Source organism: Adiantum capillus-veneris, chromosome 22 (genome assembly GCF_014529385.1).
Source record: "Adiantum capillus-veneris isolate H3 chromosome 22, ASM1452938v2, whole genome shotgun sequence".
Taxonomy (NCBI): domain Eukaryota; kingdom Viridiplantae; phylum Streptophyta; class Polypodiopsida; order Polypodiales; family Pteridaceae; genus Adiantum; species Adiantum capillus-veneris.
This window is the reverse complement of record NC_140952.1, coordinates 108,628,337-108,648,658: the sequence shown is the minus strand read 5'-3', so window position 1 is coordinate 108,648,658 and position 20,322 is coordinate 108,628,337. Positions and strand designations below refer to the sequence as shown.

Sequence of the window (20,322 nt, the reverse complement as noted above, 5' to 3'; positions counted from 1 at the left end):
CTTGCATAATATCATTTCCAACATCCTCCGACTAGTAATATCACCGTGAATTTTTGTGTCCGTAAATAGTCTTGAATAGTGCCACAAGCCTGCTAGATGCAAGTATGAGTGATTGCATTTGAAGTAAGGCCTTCCCATCACATTCAATAAAAAGTGTCAGAGTTTTGTTCCTGCTAGCCGGGTATTGCCAATCACGACTATTGCCGGCCAAGCACTGCATGAAATGGCATCCCGGACATGAGACTGCTGAAGTTATTACTGCTCCCGCATTCCAAAACCTGGACGAAAGACAAAAACTCCTAGCTGAGACACCAACTGAGCCGACAGGACCAATACGGAACCGGCCCCCGTTGAATCTTTAACGATCAATATCTTGGCGTCGAAACTCCGATCATTGATCTGAAAAGACCGATGCGCTTCACAAAGTGAGCACTTCAGGCCCCTGCATTCATATCATTTCTGTCACCTCAGTTGCAGTTGCCCAATCTAGTACAGATCTACAATCGACTTAAACTTCAAACTGTCATAATTTTTGCACCGTAGATCTAATCGATGAGCCATAAAGACAGGCCGGTAGACCACTTCAAGCACTGCAGTTCTAGATCATAATTTGTCATCTGTGCTGACTTCAAGCATACTCCTTTTTGGCATCATTAAGGCATCAATTGGCCCTTTTAAGCCGCATCTGGCATACATTGATCATTAAACTTGGCCTATTAACAAGCCCTGATCACTGACCATTATTTAAGTAGGCTTCAAAGAAGCTTGATGTGCATTCTTTTGGCATCTTTCTTAGCATGTGAGCGGAGCTGCATGACATCCACCCCCTCTAAACGTGCACAGCCTCCGGTCTATGCCAACAACACCTCAATCTACATCTGCTACAGGTACCTTAAGCTCTTTTGCCATCATCAAACTCATGTAACTGGTAACAAAAAATGAAATAAGGCTTATACCCTATCATCAATATGCTAACTTAATCATTAGGTAGTTGCTCATCAAAAATCTTTGAATCGTATCTGTCGTATCTGCAAAGCATTCAATTATGGAAACCTGTTTAGTGAACTCCGCCAGACTCAAGTGCTCCAATTAATGATGCATTCGGCTTGACCATTAAGCTCTCTTAAGGGAACCGTGTCAAGCTCAAGTATGCCTTACTCTGTTTGCACACAGAATGGCCGTCAAGTCCTTTACCTCAAGTTTTGGTAACAGAACCAAATTAAAATATGTGAAGATACTTCATCAATTGTCCAAAGAAGCTATCTAGAAGCCAACCATGTAATCTTATTGACTACATAACCAAAAACTCTTCTGACTCAGCATAAATCTAGAAAACAAAACCTTGTACCATACAACCTGCTACATCAGACATCTGGTGTCCTCTAAATCTGCAACTTGCACTTTAGTAACCCCTAGGATCAAATAGAAAACCAATCATTTGCCCCACTGTGAGCATTCCTTTAAAAAATTTGCACCATCCTCCAGGATCATAGGGAAAATACAAGAATTTCCAATCAATAGAGCATAAACATAAATTAACCCACAAATCTTCATGCAAACCGCCTGGATCATATGGCATATAAGTCAATTGCCCTAGACCATGCATATATCTCTCACCTCCTGGGTCAAAAGCTAGCTCAAAATCCCCTACATCATAGGGTAACATCAAATCCCATATAGCATCAGGTAGCACTAGATACTGCCATATCCCTTGTGCAACTGGCTCATCCATTTATCTATCATTAATCACAGGTAAAAGCATTGGTAGTGCACCTTCACTCTCACTAGTATTGGAATCCAAATCATGCATATTTGAATACATCAAGTCTCTAGTAAAATCCTCTTCATTAGGCTCAAAAGATGCATCTGAACTCAAAATCAAGTAGCGCATCATGCAATAGCTGGACAAGTTCATCATCAGCTGCCTCTGTACAAACTTACTCATGCATGATTGTGGATTGATTGGTATCCTTAGCATCTGTATTTGAGAACCCTTCCAAAGCTTCGTCCAATAAGCACATAAGATCTAGGTCCACCGCTAGAGAAGGTTCCTCCATCTTGCACATCTCAGGTTGCTGCAGTAAACTAAGATTTCCACATATGACATGCATACTAAACGCATCTGCAGTAAATTTCTCTTCAAGTCTTTCACCCTCATCCAAATATCTTTGCACTTCCGTAGCACAAATTCAGCATGCACATTGAAAATTTCATCTACTGCCCTGTCTGTATCATTGGCACAATGAAACCAATCATATTCATCAACAAGAGATTGCACTTCATTATGCACCCCCTCTGAATCAGCATCATCAAGTTCATGATCATTCTGCCATAGTGGGAGCCCTGTGTCACAAATTCTTGATAGAGAAGAGGTTTGCTCCCCTTCTACATCATCAAAAAATTCATGATCAGTCTGCGAGATCGGTAGCTCTAGGTCACAGAAGCGTGTCAAAGGAGTCTGCACCCCCTTTGAATCATCATAATCACGTTCAAGATCAATTTTTCAATTTGGTAGCTGTGCTTCACAACAACTTTTCAATGAAGGAGTCTGCACCCCCTCTGAATTAGCATTTTGCAGATCTTCAAGCACATACTCTTGCTTAACCAAGTCCTCTAAATGTGGTACATCCAAATTCGATAAATCTGGTATACCAAAACCCATGGTCCTGCTGCTTTCAACAGCAGCCCTGCTTTGACCTATAACATCTGTATCATTAATCAACTCTTTGGCAAAATCTGTACCATTATCTTCAATCACCTCTATGGTAGAATCCGTGCGAGAAAAAATTTGCTCTAATTCTGAGTCATTAGCAAAAGTATCAGCTGTAACTGAATCTTCCTGCATGTCTACCTGAATATGGCTACACTCATTCACCTGCAAAATATCTTCTTGAGCTTTAACTGCTTTGTTGTTTTGATCCCTTGATTTCTTTTCCTCTTTTATACAGGTATATGTTCTTTGCAAAATTCACCCTGTGTGGTTTGAGGCTGTAGAGACTCACCCTCAAAGACTTCTACTTCATGCAAGGCATCTGCAAACCCCGACTTTTCATACACAACTTTGACTATGTCTTCATCATTAGCCTATAAGAAGGTAGCATCTTGCACAATAGCTTCTTTGAAATACTCCCATTTGCCGCTGCAAGCTCTGGTAACCTCTTGAATCTGCTCCTTCACATCCAAACCCAGTAAGTGCCCAAAATATTTGATCATCAACTATTTTGGTATCCCTCTTACCTTGGTCTCCAACTCATAGCACTCAAGGTAGCCCTCTGGATTCGTATCCATCAAAAACTTGCCTTTCGTCGTATACTGCATCTAAAGCTGCATCCAAAGCTTCATCCATTTGATTTTTCTTCTTTACGGTCTCCATTTCAAGTAGAGATCCTTGAACCAATTGAAGCATCTTTGAAAAATCTGGAACTGTTGACTTATCATCAAAACCGTTTGCACTTAGCTTTGCAATCATCTTCATCATTTGCTCTAAATTCTCCATCTTTACCTCCCACCCCGGCTCGTTTTGCGTCGGGTTCACCAAAGATCTCGAGGAATATGTGTTTGCTATGTGAGTCGGGGCAGGCGCCGGGCCTCTGGCTGTGGGAGGTGTGAAAGAGAGAGAACAAGAGACACTGATTCAACTGACTCTGGCAATCACCGCAATCATCAATTCATCGATTAATACATTTGAGTACAACTTAATCTTTAGACAAGGCGGGCTGTTAACAACACCGTCACTTGGATCATCTGCTAACTAGGAGTTTAAGCTCCCGTTTTACAGGATTAACAGGGCCGTTACCGGACTTAACATGATGATTAATCAATCTCTAGCTCATGACGGTTATGCAAATTCTCTTCTACCACTTTAACTGCCCTTGGATTCTACAACTTTTCCCTTTCTATGTCGATCTTTCCCTGCTTTGATAGCACTCAAGAGCTTTCTCTGTCCTACTGCCTCAATTACCAACAATAAGCTGCAAATTTCTGCTTTAATTATCTTTAGGCTTTGTGTGCCCTTGATGATTTCTCTTACCGAGCTCGATAGAGTCGGCTTACTTGCTCCTTATGGGATGAGAGGGAGTTGGATTTTCTTTCCTTAAGATTTCAGAGAGAGAGAGAGACCACCTATTAGCTTCCTCCCCGATTCCTTGCTTCCTTGCCTTCCGCTTCCTCACTTTTTTCTCCTTCTTCGCCTTCCTCGCTTCACTAAGGTTGAGAGTGAGAGAAAGACCTTTGTCACATCAAGGTCGAGACGGAGAGACAGAGAGAGAGCGACCCCCCTTTGCCGAGGCCAAGTGAAGAGAGAGCCTTCTCCTCCCTTTGCTTCGTAGCAGCTTGCCTTGCTTTTTTGACCCCTCCTCACATTCATGCTTTTTTACCCCTCCTCACATTCATGCTTCCTCTCATTCACTCGTTGAAGACACCCTAAAATAGCCCCTCAAAAAATTTTCCCCACCACGCAATCACGGTGCCGTGACTGACGTGGCATGGGAGCCCATCAATGATGTGGCAGGGCCGGGGGTGGAATTCCACGGAATGCAACAAAAGTAGCACTGAAGAGGAGCACCTGGTGAAGCTTCACGTTTTTCGCTTCATGCTCAAGCTTGTCCGAGCACCGTAGCCGCCGCTACGTCCTCGTTCTTCCCTACGCATCCTCTTTCGCTGCCTGTCCATGCCATGGCCCGTTTTCTCCCTTCCCATTCACATTAAAGCCCTTTACTAATTACAAGTGGGCGGTCATTGATATCCCATAGTGGGCGGCCGATTGGTGTGCCTTTGGACGGCCAGTATGTATGGGCCCTTGAAGGGCATCACATTTGGCATTCATATCGGCCAAGGCAATGCCTTGCATAACATCATTTCCAACATCCCCTGACTAGTAATATCACTGTGAATTTTTGTGCCCGTAAATGGTCTTGAATAGTACCACAAGCCTGCTAGATGCAAGTATGAGTGATTGCATTTGAAGTAAGGCCTTCCCATCACATTCGATAAAAAGTGTCAGAGTTTTGTTCCTGCTAGCCGGGTATTGCCAATCACGACTATTGCCCACCAAGCACTACATGAAATGGCATCCCGGACATGAGACTCCTCAAGTTATTACTGCTCCCGCATTCCAAAACCTGGACGAAAGACAAAAAGTCCCAGCTGAGACACCAACCGAGCCGACAGGACCAGTACGGAACCGGCCCCCAGTGAATCTTTAACGACCAATATCTTGGCGATCGGAACTCCGATCATTGATATGAAAAGACCGATGCGCTCCACAAAGTGAGCACTTTAGGCCCCTGCATTCATATCATTTCTATCACCTCAGCTGCAGTTGCCCAATCCAATACGGATCTGCAATCAACTTAAACTTCAAACTATCATAATTTTTGCACCGTAGCTCCAATCGACGAGCCATAAAGACAGGCCGGTAGAGCACTTCAAGCACTGCAGTTCTAGATCATAATTTGTCATCTGCGCTCACTTGAGGCATACTCCTTTTTGGCATCATTAAGGCATCAGTTGGCCCTTTTAAGCCGCATCTAGCATACATTAATCATTAAACTTGGCATGTTAACAAGCCCTGATCACTGACCATTAATCAAGTAGGCTTCAAAGAAGCTTGATGTGTATTTTTCTGGCATCTTTCTTAGCATGGGAGCGGAGTTGCACGACAACGTGGTATCGAGTCCGATAGATGTTCACGGTGCAAATTGGCTAGCAAAGACCTCGCCCACCTTTTCATACAATGCCCGACAATTAGAGGCTTGGTAGGGAAGGTGTGCAAATGGATACAAAGAACGTGGAAGATAGGGGTTTTCAAGAAGGATATGTGCTTTTTAGATATTGTTTTTTGAGTAATGGAGGGCAATGAGCTGCCGTGTTTTTAATAGCAACCTCTCTGTGGCTAGCTTCTTAGAGATTGTACAAGTAAGGAGATAATATATGTGATAGGTAAAACTCAGATGATTGGCTTAGGGCAACCCCTGCCAGTCGATCGAGCCTTGATGTGTGAAGGATTGGGCTTTTGGTAATAGTACGTTACTAGGTACTTCTAACTAGGCTCTGATGTAACCATCTACCCGTCAAGGCTCGGCATACGCTTGAGGCTGATTTGTATATTTCTTGGTGGCATTCTAATTCAATCACTCACAATTGTGAGTTTTGCAAAAAGCACACACACACACACACACACACACACACACACACATCAATAGTACTAAGATTCCCTTTTCCCATACCCCCATTAAAACCCCTTAGTCCTAAGCCTCATCCAAGCATTACCCAACCTCAACAAGCAGTGGGTGCCCTCGGGTGCCTTGACCCATAGCCTTTTGCTACCTTGGTTGAGGACACCATTGTTAAAACATGCCATCTCCCATTGCCTTTGGCCTAGCCATCATGCGTCAAAGCTCTACCCTTCCTCAGCTCTGCCACTTTTGACTTTTATTGAGTTGCCCCTAAGCACCTTCGTCGATTGCATTAGCCTCTACTATTTGCTTCCTGCAATTCCCATGGTGCCTTTGAGTACCCTCCATGATAGAAGTGCCCTATTGTCTATGACAGTACCCCATCCCGCTTCAGCCGTTTGCAATTGGTCACATAGTCTCCTATTGGCATGTATCGTGAAAAAGGAGAAGGAGAGAGAGAGAGAGAGAGAGAGAGAGAGAGAGAGCTTCTTCAAAAGGATTACAAGTACCTATACCAAGTTCATTTCAACGATTTAATTGGACACTAAGCTAGTAGACTTCATCACTTGTTATCATCCACAACCTCATGGTCATATAAAACAAGGGATATTTCTTTCAAACAAAGGTAAGGTACCTCAATCTTTTCAAAAAGGCCATCTTCAAAACAAGTAGCATTTGAAAATATGAGATCCGCATCCGACCAATCCACCTAGTTAGTCCTTATAGCATGAATCTCTCTCTCTCTCTCTCTCTCTCTCTCTCTCTCTCTCTCTCTTTCTTTCTTTTTGGCATGTGTATGTTTTTGTGTGTGTGTCACGCATTGTTCGAGAGAAATGTGCCTCAGCTTAGCCTTGAGCTGGTTGAAAATCAAAACAGCCGGTTGAAGAGAGGGGAAGAAGGAAAAAATTCGCTTAGAAATTTAAAGAAAATAAAGTAAAATTGCAAAAAATGCAGATTATTTGAAATTTTTTCTCTTTGAATCTACCCTGAAGAGAATTTTGTATGTTTATGAAATTGATCTTTCCTGAGCCCTCAGTGTGTGGGTTTTAGCCATACCTCCATGCATTATGTATGCTTGTGCCTAAATTTAGACACAAAAGTAAACACACACGTTTCAAAGCTTGTTGCACAAATTGTTAAAAACAAAGGTAAGTGCAAACCTCTAAAAAGTCACCACAGATAAATTTGATGTCTTGGTGTTGCTTTACTTTATGCAATTTTGGAAGGACCTATGTGATAGAGTAGAAAAAATCAGAAGAACTATATTTACATGAAAACAAAAATTGCATACAAGCGTTACCTCTAGCTTGTACAAGCACAAGAGATCTTTATTCATGTGATGCATACCTACACAAATCCAAACTAAACTTGAAAACTATCAATTTTAGGTGGCTTCATGCTAGGAATACTCAGAACTTAAATTAAGATGCAATAGAACAATTGTGTATATGATAAGCAATTGTTACAAAAAGATGTTTTTAGAGGCTAGACTAGTTCAATGACCAGGAATTGCATAGCTTTCAGTTATTTATATGGATTCATTTACTGTCAATTGACCTCAAAAATTAAGGTTGGAAAGTGAGATGGAAAATGTGGGACTTATTATGTGATAGTTGGAAAAACAATCTCTCTCTCTCTCTCTCTCACTCTCTCTCTCTCTCTGTGTGTGTGTGTGTTTTTTTTTTTTTTTGGGGGGGGGGGGGGGGGGGGAGAGGACAAAGGATATATCACATATGTGCCAAGCACTAACAACTTTGGCAAAAAGCAGCAACATGGTCATTTGCAGTAGAGGTACTAAGCACTAATACCTTTGATCCTTATAAATACCATCAACCAATTTGTGTGTATGTGTATGTATGTATATTTGTTTGCTCCCTAATGAGAAACCTAGGAATGAGTGTTCCAATTGGCCGCGATGCGGAAAAGAAAAGCAATGCTGAGGTAAAAGAGGCTCTGCTACCTATAGTCGTTCATAGCTCTACCTATGCATTTGTTGCTTGCGTCCCCTGCCCACACACACTTCCTTGTACCGCCGTGCTTTGCAACGCTGCACGAAGTGCGCACACATTTGCTTCTGAGTTGAACTCGTTCTGCTCTATGATCTTGGTTGTCGTGTGTGAGATAGAGATGTACTCGCAAACTCACACGCAATGCTCTATGACGTGTCCTTGATATGTTTTGAAAGGCTTTTTGTTTTATTTATTTTTTTGAGATTAGAGAGACCTAAAACTAAAAGGTATTCCTAATGGCTTCAACAAAATTAAAAGGGCAAAAAGTCAAAGATTTCAAAACATTCAAAAAATCTAGATTTAGTGTAATCTCATTTATAAATGGTGGGATGACACTAAACCTACATAGAGGAGTCCTACTGATATGCAAGGAAATTCTACCTACTAGTGCAAAGAAATTCTAAAGAGAAGGAAATGTTAAAAGGAAGGTAATGGGGAGAAGGAATGCACTCGACCACTTATTTTATACGGAGATGAAATGTCTTTTGACTTTCCATTTTAATGGGCTTTCTATACTTACAGTTCACTTATGCATTTGAAATGTTTTGATAGAATGTGAGGTTGGGGGCCTACTTGCATGGATCAAAACTATTGAAAAGAAATGCAAGTTTCTCTTGCCTCCTCGTCAAAAGCACCATGGTTTGAAATGCATTGATTTTAATGCATCTAAGTGTAAAAGCGAAGAGGAAGAAGAGGAGAGAGGTTTATAAAGAAGCATTTTATACGTTGACTTTTCACAAAGATAACACCACAAAAAAAAACATCAATTTTCTATTGCTCCATAACATTTCCTACCTAACCTTTCGAGATTGAGATATGGTTTTTACGGTGAAGGAATTAATGGGTATAGGGACATCCTTACCATTGTGGATAGGGACCTCAAGCCAAAAGTGGTCTTGAATCGTGCATGACGGAGAGTCCTAGGGGTGACAATCAAATGAGTTGAACAATTAATCACCATCATCAATGTCTATGGCCCTTGCATTTACCAAAGATAGAGCCAAATTGTGTATGAATCTTAGAGACACCACTATGGAACGGGAATGGATCCTAGTAAGAGACTTCAATAGGGTGGAGAAGGGAAAGGATAGAACATGCTCCTCAAGTCTGTTATCTTAGAAAGAAAAATGGCAAAGTTTGTGTGAGAAATGGGCAATGGTGGACCATTAGTGGATTGGTTCATGGAATAGCACGTCGGGCTTTAGTTACACAAGCCTCCAGTATGCTCACACGACTTCTTGGCTTGACACATGATATTGCTTCCATCGAGCTGATTGAATCCTATCAGCAATACTTGAAATAAGGGTAGTAACTTACACATAGCTTGTCAGATCACCTACCGCTCTTCATGAAATTAAGAAAAGCCGAGGGGTATGGGCCGTACCCCCAAGGATCAAAGAAGAATTTGGTCATGGGCAAACACCTCGTAAAAGATACCCAAAGTTAAGAGGAGTTAGGGAAACTTTGCCAGTTGACGAGGAAAAAGTTGTGCAAGACCCTAATGATATGGCTAAGGTAATGCCGGATTATTTAAGTCATATCATAGATCAATCGGAATCCCGATCCAAAGAAGTGAATGAAGCCAAAGCATCTCTTCTCAGTAATGTCAAAAGAACGATTTCATAAACATAAGGGAATATATTTGAGAGGGTCTTTATTGAGGATGAATGCTCCCTAGCTCTTCGATCACTAGGCAGGGAGAAGTCCCCTGGATGATATGGTTTGATGACTAAATTCTTCATTGAGTTTTGGGAGGATTTTAAGGCCCCAGTTATGCATATGGCTAACCTGGTCCTAGTGGAAGGGGAGCTTGATACAAGCGTTAAAAAGGGTCCAGTTAAACCTATCCCTAAGCCAGCTTGTTACTCCAAAGTGAAGCATTGGCAGCCCATCACCATGATGACAGTAACTTATAAAATAATTAACAAAGTTGTTGCTCTCACGCTCTCTACCCTCCTGGATAAAGCTGTCGCTCCTCGCCAACATGGATTTATCAAGGGGAGGTCAATTTATGACATTATTCTATTAGCTATGGTCGACATTGAGTATGCAAACTTTACCAGTCAAGAATGTAATCTCCTACGGCTCGACCTTGATAAAGCATATGATCAAATCACCTAGTCATTCATTAAAGATTTCATATAAGCGCTATGTCGTTTGGTTCATACCCTGGGAGCGGTCAACCACTTTGAGTTACTGCTTATATTAATAGAATTGTGGGTACCTTCAAAGAAAAAAGATCAACCAAACAGGGTTGCCCTCTTGCCCCCTGTTGTTCACCATCAGGTCTCACTCCCTTGTCACCATGTCGAAAGGCAAATCTGCAAGAGGAGAGGTTCAAGGAGTGTTTTTACCAGGTAACAAACAACTTCTAGCCAAGCTGTTTGTTGATGAATCCTTCCTATTCTTGAAAGCTAGTCCCTACGTGCTAAGAAAGGGTCTAGAGATTGTTCAAATTTTTGCCACCTCAATATCAAACTGCAATATTGAGAAATTTAGATTGATCTCGCTCTTAGAAAATTAATCTTTCAACCCATTTGAATGGTTGAGAGAGGCCGTCTCTAAAGGAAAGTTCTTTCGCCACCTAGGGGCTCACTTGGGGTCGACATCACTAATAAGCAAAGGTTCATGTGGGTCTTGGACACATTGAGGAGCAAGATGCATTGGTGGGAGTATGTGCTCCTCCTCTTCCACGGTAGGGTGAAGGTGATTAACTCGTTATGATCCCGTGCATATCCTTCACCGGTATGCTACTAAAAATAGCTAAATGTAACAAGAAGGAATTCTTAAAACCGGTGAAAAATTCCTTTGGAAGAACAATACCAAAGTTTCACTCCCCTGGCACTGAGCCAAATGGGAGTACGTTGCGAGACCCAAGGAGCAAGGTGGCATCGGGATCCTCAACCCTGAACAGCATGCAGAGGCCCAATGTGCTAGATTTTTGGTTTCAATAGCCAAACAAGACCAGGCTTGGGCCATTATGACAAGGGACATGATCGACAAAGTGAAGCTCTCCTCTCAAGGGGGCCCATGGAAGGAGTTAGAGATTCATGACAAATTGTTGGCACCTTGGTGGAAAACATGAGCTTGAGTGGCATCATAGGCATGTTGGTCTGTAAGTGTCGTGTCTTGTCTCTGGCATGTTTTATGAGATGTCTTGTCTCTGACATGGTTTAGGAGTATTAGATTGATTTGCATGTTGTTTTGTTTCTCTTCATTGGGATTTGGAGTGCATTAAATTGGTTCTGACTTGGTGTATGACATTTGTGGACAAGGGATTTGATCTCTGTTTATGTGTATGGCCTGGTTCAAAGATATATTTTCATAGGAATTCCTATAAATTTTTTTGCATTTTTGAGTCAGACTTCGGATTATGTGCGAATTCTAGGAGAGAGCATTTTCGGATGCTCATTTTGGCTATAGATTGTAGGTAGCTACATGTTGTACAATTATACAAGTACAAATTAAATAACAGTTGTTGGATTTTACATGCAATTTAGTTTGGATGTGTAGTAAGCATCGAATTTGCTTTTTGCTTTTGCATGTGGTGATGTATTTTATGCTCCATTGAGAGCTATTTATCCCTATTTTGAGTCATAGGCACTCCTTGTGCTCATGTTATCTTTTGACGCTTGATTACTTCCACATTCTGCTTGGTTTAGCAGACGTTACTTTGTTCTTGTACATTGAGGTTTGGACACTACTTTTGTACTTCATTTCGATAGAGCTATACTGTTTGAAACTTATTGAGATACATTGCATATATGCGAGCATCCGATTGATGTGATGAGCATGTGTCATCAGCATAGTGGTCAAGTGATCCTGCACTTTGATGCATATGGAATTTTCACTAGTTTTATGACATCCATCATGTTGATGGTTCTGAGTCGATAGTGATGGCTCATGAGAGACGGAGGTCTCACCCTTGCCAATATCTATGATGTTGGCATTGTAGTCACATAAAGCATACTAAGAATCATTGCTTCAAAATTATGAGGTATTAGTAGCCTAATGTATGCATGATGAAGAAATGGTTTTGCCTCATACTAGAGAGGTGGCTAAGTATGCTAGTGACGGTGATGTCAAATTTTCCTCTAGCATTTCTCTCGCTTTAATGTCTTTGAGAGGTGGCACTTTCTCTCGGTGGTTACCTCTAGTGGGATTCTTGGTTGTATGCATCTAGCCGACGGTTTGGTGTATGAGATGTGAGAGCAGGAGATGTATGCTTATCATTACCCGGTGGTGCATCATTTACATTATGACATGTTTGTTATGTTCTTGAGATTGCATAGAGTGTAAAATGAGATGCTTGACAGATAGTGAATGTCAGGTACTACTCGCAAAGCAGCCATTTTGCATGCAAATGAGTTCTCTAGTGATTGTGTGAGGAGCTAGAAGCTACATTATCTACTCACTACACATTTCTCACATACAAGATGGCATAGTCTTGATTACGACACTCACATGTGATGAGCGAGAGATAAAACATGTCTCATTTGTGGGTGAGCTCTAGTATGCTCAAGAGACAAGGTATTTAGTTGTGTAAGAAATGTCAGTGGACTGTGTTGAGGTAGAGGTAGAGCGATAATTCTACATCTAGTGAGACATAGACGGTGTCATCAGAGTCCACACGGATAGAGGTAGAGCAAGTTTTCTCCCTACAGACACAGAAAAAGATGGACGATATGGAGTTCGTTGGTATGTCATGCTAGAGATTGATATGGTGATGTAAGGACATGTACATCCACCTATGGATGATAGGGACATGATGCCCATCTTAGTGTCAGATTTGATAAATTCATACGTAATATATAGTCATGATGATACAAAATATGTAGATAGCATTGAGATTGTTGGGATAGCGATGTTCGCAAGTTCTGCATGCAAGCTCTAGCATGGATATGCATACTTGTATATCATTAAAGGTGATACGGCTATATAGAAACCCCGAGTGAGGGAGCCAATGGACGAAAGTTGAGAGATTCTCTCACCTATATCTTGCATATACTTGTAGGTAGCTTGTAGGACCCACTTCTTGGTACATTCGCCTTTAAGTTGGGATAAAGGTAGATGTGCCTCACCCTAAGACGGATGCCTAGGATCCACTTACGATTGACCGATTGACTGACCTTATTCTTTCTACACAAAAGAATAAGAGGTCTCATTTATTCTCAGTAGTGGGGACTCCACCCACACACTGTCTCCTTCTCTACACTCACCCTCACTGCACATGCATGCTTCCACATTGACGTCCCTTCAGTTAATTCATCACCTCACCACATCTCATGCAGCTGGGAATATTAAAACTACTATATGAATGCTCAGACACAACCTCCCAAGGCTCAACGCACTATCAGTTAGCAAATTTATCTTTGATTGAGAGCTTCAATGTGCCCACATTCTTAGAAAATTAGCAAGAGCTCTCAAATGAGGGTGCTACCGCCGCAGGCTTAAACTTCACTGATTCCCAAATTGTAATAATGCTTTTGAGTGACTTGTTCCCATTTTGGAATTCTTTGGTACAATAGCCAATTTAACCTTGTCCATTCTCATAGGACGACTATGCTAATGATGTATGCTACTCCTAAATCCTTTTCACCTTCTCTACAGAGAAGGAGCATATCCTGTAGATAGTGTGCTTCTACTTCTTAATCTGCAAACATCCTTTAGCATCATGTTACTCCTCATGAAGGTCGTCACCATCACCACAAACATAGAATATGATATGATATGTACATATTACTTCAAGAAAAGCCACTATAGGGAGGAATGTTGGAAGCGAGATTTTGAAAAACAAAAAGGAAAAAATGCCCCAACCATTTTGATGTTGTGTAAATGGATCCATCTTGCCTTCTTGTTCTAATACCATGTAGAAGTTGTTAAGAGGGCACCACGGGTGTTTGCCTACACGTAGGGTAGCATGCATGCACGCGTGCACACACACAAAGAAGATATGTTGTAAATAGTTACGTGATTGATTTTATTATGTAAGTGATTACATCATTTTAAAATGCACAAAGGGCATGCATAAAAGTTTGTGTGCCCCTTGGAAAATGTTGGACGGAAAGGAAGTGCGAGTACCCACTTGGGTGTTTGACATCCAACATCTCTCTCTCACTCTCTCTCACACACACACACACACACACACACACACACACACACACACACACACACACACACACACACACACACACACACACACACACACACAGAGAGAGAGAGAGAGAGAGAGAGAGAGAGAGAGAGAGAGATGACACTATAAGCAGTTACGTGTTTTGTCGGTAATTACACTAAAACTTGTGTAAATTTGCCAATTTTCTTAAGGGTAAGCTCAAAATCTAACTGGGATTTTATAATTTCAGCTGATTAAAATACACTAGACTCCGGTTTTTTTCTACCACTGCCCCCCTTAAACACAATTGTGGCACAAGAAAGGGAGCTAGAGATTTATTGAAAGTTGCGTTTGTGTACAACTATAAGAGTTTGTTCTTTTTTTTGTGTCATCCAAGGATAGCACTGTTGTGTAGAGAAAATAGAATACATTGTTGATGGCAAGGCTATTCTTGGTCAAGGAAGTGTTCTTTGAAGAGTATACTGAGTCAATTGTCCTTTTTTTTTTTGGGTGCAATCAAGCTACTTCATTTGAGGTTTTTGAAGCAGCTTGATCGTACAAAGAAAAGGACAATCAAGTGGATACTCCAAGAATCCCATTATCTCCACCCAAGGTAGCCTCACTATCAACAATGTATCCTATTTTCCATGTACAACACCATTGTTCTTCGATGGCACAAAAATAACACACTATAGCATCCACTCATAGGCAGTGCTGGAAATTGCAACCCTTCCCACCCTTCCTCAAGGGTCTAGCCTTGCACATGCATATATGGCACTTTTGTGATAGGCCTTCTCGGTGAAGAGCATGTTGTTTAGAGGCCCCTTCCCAATAGACGGGTCCTTTGAAAATAAGCCTTCACTAGGAAGGGCAAGTTTTGAAAATGCCCTTCAAAGATAAATTCTATAAAATATTTAAAAAATTATCAAAGTAAAAGGTTGCTTAGTTAAAACATGAGCCTAAGTTCTAAGGTGTAACTCGGATGTGCTGCATTCAGGATTGACTCGTTTTAGTTTGAGCTTTGTGGTGGTAGGAAGTTTCTTCGATAGATTATAATTTGCTTCTATATGTCGTTTTGTCTTCCTATCCATTGGACATGTTGGGGTGGGGTGGCAAGGACCTCGATGTGGTGGCATCTGCTGCTCAAGATCTGTGTCCAAATATATTGTTTGTAAAATCCTAGTCTTTATGGTTTTTATGCTCCTTGTGGCATGTGATACACGTGGGGTTTTCATGGTCCGTAATGGTGGGTTGCGGGCCCATATAAAAGCCAAGGCACTTGTAGTGTTCTTCTTCTTTAATATAAGTAGCTCCTATTGAGCATTGCTTATATATTAGAAAAAAAAACAAAGCCTAAGCTCTAAGGTGGTAGAATATAAGTTCAAATTTATTGAAATTTGAATCCCACCACCTAAATCAAAGAAGAGATAACACTTTTAATATGTTATTTTTAATGAAAACCTTCAAAAAATCAAAATGCAACAAGATTTGAGAGTGGCAGCTCACTAGTAATGCTTTTTATACGAATGTAGATGCTTTGCAATGCAAAGTCTGATGCAACCAGACTTGTGATGTGTGCAACGTGCATGATGATTCTAGAATCTAGCGACCTCTAAGCTCCTCCTCTAATGTCCTAGCCTCTAGCACATGTGTGACTACAATTGAGTTTGGGCATAAATCTTTTAAAGGAAATGAGGAGATAGCATTGAGGCTCAAGGAAACAAGTCATGATCTCTCTCTCTCTCTCTCTCTCTCTCTCTCTCTCTCTCTCTCTCTCTCTCACAACGCATTTCTGGCCTCTGCATGGCTTCACATGAGAGATGAACACTTTCTATATACACTTCTTTGTCTTTGTGCCACCCACTGCCCTCTCTCCTACTTGTAGCTATAGCATGTAAGTAAGAGCATGCCCGTTGAAGGGCCACTATATGCCAAGAGAATCTTGAACCACATCTTGGCCCTCTACCCTTGCACAAACTCCTGGATCATGCCGTCCATCCCTTTGTTGCAATAGGCATTGACCAAGACACCTTCTTCTTTCTTCCTCTTAGAGGGCCTTACCTCGTTGAATTGCCTCCCTCCTCTTCCTTTTCTCAGAGGGCCTCACCTCACAAATGTCCCTCAAAATTGCACACTCTTGCATACTCTTCTTGTGGCACATGTTGGCTAAAGTGAGTGCTCTCAAGATGTGTGTGTGTGTGTGTGTGTGTGTGTGTGTGTGTGTGTGTGTGTGTGTGTGTGAGAGAGAGAGAGAGAGAGAGAGAGAGAGACGTGAAAACTAATGGTAGAGATAACACTTTTAATATGTTATTTTTAATGAAAACCTTCAAAAAATCAAAATGCGACAAGATTTGAGAGTGACAGCTCACTAGTTATGCTTTTTATACGGATGTAGATGCTTTGCAATGCAAAGTTTGATGCAGCCAGACTTGTGATGTGTGCAATTGAGGCATGCTTTTCCATGCATGGGAACCCCCCCCATATTTTTGCCCTTTCATCAAAATATTTCCCATTATATAAGTTACTTTTGATTTTTTCTTCCTTTTTCACAAACGTTTTAGCCTTTATTAAATAAATAATACTTATGCTAATCAATCACGATGTAGCATAATAAGTAAGCTTTCTTTGTTGATCTCTCTTTTGACCTTAAAAATATTAAATATATATATTCTAGTATTTTCTAATATATTTTTTCATGTATGTATATTATTCCACTCTACCAAATATTTTATTCACTAGTTTTCATTTTCAAACCTCAATCCCACTTTCAAATTTCAATAATACCTCCATATAGATGATTGCCAATCTTTTCAACACTCTAGGTCATGTTTTCATACACATGAAGGAGCTTACACTTGAAGGCAAGAGAGAAGTCCACTCAAAGGGGACCACCAAAAGACTTTTGCAGCCACAAATAATACATTATTTGGCTGAATTTTTTAAGTAAAGAAGAACCCCGAATCTGAAGGAGCGTTCAACATGAAAGATGTAGCTCGTGATCTCAACTTTTAGCTCAATTTTTTTCAGAATTTTTGGAGTTATGAACACGGAGATATGATTTTTGTAGTGGACCCCAGTTTTCTCGTGTAATGGTGACACAAGCCATCCCCACTTTTCTTCCTTCTAGAATGGCTATGGTTCTACAAGTCTTCAAGCATGATTACAAGAGACAAGGCTCTTTTAATGAGGTCTTGGCTAGTCTAGAGTAATTCTATCACCATTTTTGGAGGATCCATCCTCATCAACAAATATCCACCTTCGACAACCTCTCTTATAATTTTCTTACCTTTCTCTTCTCTTCCTAATAAGCTTATGTCTATCCAAAGCTAAACTATTGTAAATATTTCCTATCCTCTACATCCTACCCACATTCTCTCTTCTTCTCTCTCTATTGACTCTGGTATTTTAAATAATGAGGAGACAAGATGGGAGCCACAGTCACATGCACCCCATTTTCCTAGTCACCAAAGTGGGACACTCACCTCAAATAGAAATATTGCTAAATCCTTCCCTCCTTCCCTATATAAGGAGGCCATGAGAGCTCACTTGGGGGAAGAGATACACACTCACACACACCTATCCATATACACTCTTGTGCTACATGCTTGTAGCATGAACCCGAATCACATAATCACAACATCATCATCATCACCATCACCATGCACAAAAGATGAGCACCACACCTCCACACCACTTGTAATTAAAGGTTGAAGGCACAATTTCAAGAAGAAGAAGGGTGGACACACTCGTGATATTCCTCGCCATCAACTCCCATCTCTCCATTATGCCTCCTACTATCTTGTTCCCTTCTCATTTTCGTGCCATACACTACCTATTGTATTCATCTTTTGCAAGCAATCAACACACTCCATCTTGGTGCCATACATTGTGTTGCTTTGGATACATCTCATTGTGAGTATGGTATATGCTTGTTCCTTGCCATTTTTTTTTGCTTATGTTGAGGTGTGCGGTTTCGCCACCTGTTGTATGGGAAGTGAGCATACTTGCATGTATCCCTGACCTCGTTATCTTCCTTACTACATGCACGAGTAGAGAGCCCATTCTCACTCACTCACCCCTCCTCTCACCTTATTCTCCGACCACCCCATTCCACATTTGGGCGTGGATCTCGAAATTGTTTTCCATGGCATGCTTCATTGTGTATATGTATGCGTCCTAGCCGCATATCTTGCTAGGTGGTGCCCCTATTGTGTATCCCCCATGATGAGGCCATTGTGCATAGTCTTGGTGTAGAGGCCACCGGGTCTATTTTTTCACTTCCTCCTCTCATTTGGTGCCCCCACTGAGGATCGAACTCAAGACCTTCAGTTTACAAGACTGAAAACCCTAAACTATTGTGAATGGATGAATGAGTATGAAGGATTTTCTAACTGGACGACAGAAGAAGAAGAGCTCCAAGCACAACTAGACGAACTCCGCATCTCCATCGAAGCTCGACTGCCAGGCGTAACGGTAATCGATTTGAAGTGGGAGAGTCAACCAACACGCCAAACCCAGTGGATATACATAGGCCAAGTGCCAAGAAGAAGAAGGAGGAGGTGGAAACCATGTCCGCAACCTACAACCAACCAACAACAACAAAATGGAAGGAGCTCTGCACAATAGAGAATCAACACTATTCTACTTTGAGAATCGGGTAACTCAAGTCACCGAGGTAATTATCATAGTCAGTTTTCAAGTCGCACCTGATGTTGCAGCACAGATAACAGAAGCATTGGCTCACACTCTCACTAGAGAAACTAGGGATCTACTGAGTTTGTTTCAGGAAAGAACACCACCCTCTCCTACAAGCTTGGACAGTGACTAAGCACCTCTAAGCTTCACATGAATCAGGACAACCTACCTCAAGACAGATCACACATACCAACACGTGTACGCTCAATCAAGGTAATATTGGACTTGAAGATTCACTACCAGCACGTCATTGACACCATGCCGGGTAGGGAGCGGTTTTTTGAGGTTCTGGCATCAGATCAGCCATTTGTTTTACCTTTGGTACAAGGCAATGTACCATTTGAAGTTTTAATCTATGTCCTAGTATAATAGGGTATACACGCCTCCTTGTAAAGAAGAAAAAAATTTTCAAGTTAAGAAGTGTGTCTTTCTAGCTCTCTCTTAGTAATCATGGCAAGTGTAGCCTTTCCAACCTTTACTGGTAAGGTGGGCGAGGATGCTGCAGACTTTCTAGACAACTTGGAAATAGCATGTGTCATCTCTGCGAGAGATGATGATGCTTCGCGCTTGCGCATCTTCCCACTTCTAATGAAGGTGGAGGCAAGATCATGGTACAATGCCTTGGCACAAGAAACCAAGGAACGGTGGGACTTATTAAGGGCAGCCTTTGTCAAGCGTTTTGGAGAGGGCACAACATCAGAGAAACTATGGCAATTGTTGACAGAGTTGAAGCAGGGAAGTATGCTGGAATACGCATCATATGAGTCAAAGTTTGTAGATTTATGGGGGCGATGGGTTGCATCGCTAAGAGAGGATGAGGGGGCACCTGATTTCCTAAAGAAGGATCGGTTTGTGGCTGGGTTATGGCCAACTCTTAAAGAGAAGGTGAAGGGAAGGTTTCCTGCTACGTATGAGCTAGCAGTTGAAGTGGCCCGCCTTAAAGACAAGAAGTTGCGCCTACAAGCCAGGAATATCGATGGAGAGGAAGCCGTTAGGACCCCACCACCTCTAGCACCACCTACAACAGTCGCCCAGAGGATTCAACCACAAGAACAAATTGAAGATCAGCAAGACCTGCTCAACCGAATCACCAATCAACTTGAGAATCTCTCAGTCCATTTGATACAACAAGGGCATGCACACAATCGCAACCAAGAGCAAGGGAGAGGACAACGAAGGCAAAACCAAGAATACCACTGCTACAATTGTGGGGAGGATGGTCATGGCATGTACTACTGTCCACAACCAAGGAGGCAGAATTTCAACAGAGGAGCCAGACAAAACCAGGTTTCACCACCAAGAGCAAGACCACCACCACCGAGGGCACCAC

At 41.6% G+C, this 20,322-nt stretch overlaps 1 protein-coding gene across 1 annotated transcript in view; it reads right to left on the bottom strand.

Moving 5' to 3' along the window:
• Window positions 1–6,738: 6,738 nt before the first annotated feature.
• LOC147429999 (uncharacterized) overlaps window positions 6,739–20,322 on the bottom strand; it is a 71,195-nt gene continuing 57,611 nt past the window's right edge. Inside the window, exons 4-6 of the mRNA XM_086496276.1 lie at window positions 7,477–7,523; window positions 7,337–7,405; window positions 6,739–6,885 (exon numbers count right to left, since the gene is read on the bottom strand). Coding sequence (XP_086352402.1) covers window positions 6,739–6,885; window positions 7,337–7,405; window positions 7,477–7,523 — 263 coding nt within the window. The remainder of the gene's footprint in view (window positions 6,886–7,336; window positions 7,406–7,476; window positions 7,524–20,322) is intronic.